Source organism: Leucopleurus acutus (assembly GCF_964270905.1).
Source record: "Leucopleurus acutus genome assembly, chromosome: 18".
In the NCBI taxonomy this organism is placed as follows: Eukaryota; Metazoa; Chordata; class Mammalia; order Artiodactyla; family Delphinidae; genus Leucopleurus; species Leucopleurus acutus.
The window spans coordinates 77,463,609-77,466,287 of record NC_139160.1 but is presented as its reverse complement, the minus strand read 5'-3'; the positions used below and the strand labels follow the sequence as shown (position 1 = coordinate 77,466,287).

At 73.2% G+C, this 2,679-nt stretch overlaps 1 protein-coding gene across 1 annotated transcript; it reads right to left on the bottom strand.

Moving 5' to 3' along the window:
• Positions 1-224: 224 nt before the first annotated feature.
• SOX1 (SRY-box transcription factor 1) lies at positions 225-1,397 on the bottom strand (the record flags this gene model as incomplete). Its single annotated transcript, XM_082859239.1, has 1 exon — positions 225-1,397. One exon carries the CDS (start codon positions 1,395-1,397, stop codon positions 225-227), a length of 1,173 nt encoding a protein of 390 aa, XP_082715365.1.
• Positions 1,398-2,679: the final 1,282 nt, after the last annotated feature.

Here is a 2,679-nt window from a genome sequence, read left to right as displayed (position 1 = left end):
TCTGCCTCCGCGGGTGATAAATACTGTACAAAAAGTCTCAAGAAAACACCGAAGTTCAGTCTCAAACACACAACGGTCCCGCCTAGCGGTCCCCAGGAGCTCCCGGTTAGGGGGGCCGGGTGTCACCTGGTGCTCGGCGCCAGTGTTTGCCTGTTTACGAGAACGTGGAAACGTCTGTACAAAAGCCAGGCGGCCCGTCGCCGGCCGCAGGGCCCCCCGCGTCCCTAGATGTGCGTCAGGGGCACCGTGCCGTTGACGCCCGCGCCCGCGCCCTGGTAGTGCTGCGGCAGCGAGTGCAGCCGGCTCTGCGCCGCGGCTGCGGCCGCCGCCGCCGGGTCGCCGCCCTCGCCGGCCGGCAAGTACATGCTGATCATCTCACGCAGGTCCCCGGGGCACGGCGCCCGCGAGTGCGCCGGGGCCGGCGGGCTGCCGCTCGGCTCCGACTTGACGAGCGAGCCGAGCGCGCCCAGGGCGCCCGACGACGCGGCCGCCGCCGCCGCCGCCGCCGCCACGGCCGAGTTCTGGTGCGCGCCGCCCGCGGCGGCGGCTGCGGCGGCCGCGGCGCCGTAGGGGAGGCCGCCGTAGCCCGAGGGCGAGGCGCTCATGTAGCCCTGCGAGTTGGAGATGGGGCTGTACTGCAGCGCGCCCATGTCGTAGCGGTGCATGGGCTGCGGGTTGTGCGGGTGCGCGTGTGGGTGGTGCGGGTGGGGGTGCGCCGGGTGCGCGTGCGGGTGCGCGCCGCCCGCGCCCGGATGTTGCCCGTAGGCCAGCTGCGCCTCCTGCATCATGGCCGCGGCGGCCGCCGCCGCCGCCACCGAACCGGGGTAGGCGCCGTTGGCCCAGCCGTTGACGTGCGCGTAGCCGCCGGCCGCCGCGCCGCCCGGGCTCTCGAGGCGCTGGCCCACTGCCGCCGCGCCCACACCCACGCCCACGCCCATGGCCACGGCCGTGCCGCCGCCGCCCGCGCCTGCCGCCAGCAGCCCGCCGGCCAGCGAGTACTTGTCCTTCTTGAGCAGCGTCTTGGTCTTGCGGCGCGGCCGGTACTTGTAGTCCGGGTGCTCCTTCATGTGCAGCGCGCGCAGCCGCTTGGCCTCGTCGATGAAAGGCCGCTTCTCGGCTTCGGACATGACCTTCCACTCGGCGCCCAGGCGCTTGCTGATCTCCGAGTTGTGCATCTTGGGGTTCTCCTGGGCCATCTTGCGCCGCTGTCCGCGAGACCACACCATGAAGGCGTTCATGGGCCGCTTCACCCGGTCCTGGTTGGCCTTGGCTCCCGCGCCGCCGCCGCCGCCGCCGCCACCGCCGCCCCCGCCCGCCCCGGCCGGGCCCGACAGGTTCGTGGGGGCCTGGGCGCCGCCGGGCGAGTGCAGGTCGGTCTCCATCATCATGCTGTACATCGGGGCGGCTCGCGGGTTCACCGGCACCGCGAGGAGGGGGCCTGGAGCATAGACGGCCGGGGGGCGGGGGGGACGGAGAGGGGCTCAGACGGAACGAGCCGTGGGTCGCGGGGAGAGGTCCTGGCAGAGAGAAGAATGGGGAGAGGTGGAGGCGACAGCAACAAAAAAGAGGCAAAAACACACGCACTTAGCGCCGGTCCGGCTCACAGATGGAAAGTTTCTCTGCAGCACAAACCACTTGCCAAAGAGGCCGAGGGCCGGGATCGCCGTCGCCGCCGCAGCCGGGTCGCCCTCGGCGGAGCGGTGCAAACAGGTTCAGTCGCGGCCAAGTTGCAGCTCCACTTTCTGGGACGCGAGCGGTGCGCGGGGCCCGGCCCGGGGCTCGCCGCCGCCGCCGCCGCCTCCTCGCCCGCCCGCCGCCGGAGCCTCTTTCCTCCTGCGCTCGGTCCTCCAACTCCGGGGCTGCAACTTCTAGCAGCGCGGCGCGCCGCGTGCGCTAGGCATGTGCCGGTCCCAGGTGCCCGTGGGGAGCGAGGCGCCGAGGGGGGAGCGGGGGGGGCGGGGGGGCGCTCACGGTGCCGCCGGGGAGGGGGGCCGGGGGCAGCGGAGGGAGGGCAGGCGCGCAGAGAGGGCCAGAAAGCAGGGCGGCCGAGCCCGGGATGGGCTGCCCGCTGCCTGCCCGGGGCCGTGCGCTCGGAGCGGAGGCGCACGCGGGGCCGGCGGCGCGCGGGGCCCAGCAGCCATACGCCCGGCCCGGGCTGCCATTAAATGAGCGCGCCGCGGCCAATGGGAGCCGGCGGCGGCGGTGATTTGCATGGCGCGCTGGCGAGTGACGTGGGGAGGGAGTAGAGGCGCCGGGCGCGGGCGGCGGAGCGGGGAGGAGGGGGAGGAAGGAGGGGGAGCGGGGGCAGGAAGGAGGAGGGGAGGAGGCCCGGGAGGGGGGTCACAGCCACGCTGCTTCCTGAGCGCGCGCGGCGGCGGCGAACCCCGAGCTCACCCTCCTTGCCTCTCCCCGCCCGCGCGCTCCGAACGATTAACGATTGGGTTTAAAAGCGAAGACGAAGAAAGAATCTTGCGGGGCGGGGGGGTGGTGGCGGGGGAATGCAGCCCGGAGCCTTGTTTAAAAGAGCGCAAAGGAGACCCGGCTCCTCCTCTGCTCCCCTGCCAGCCAACTCTGCGCCTGCTGGGAAGGGGAAAGTTGGAGGCCGAGGCGGCATCCTCGCCCTCATCTCGGCCCGAGGGCCGGAAAGCAAGGGCGCGCCCTTGGGAGCAGGGGAGACCG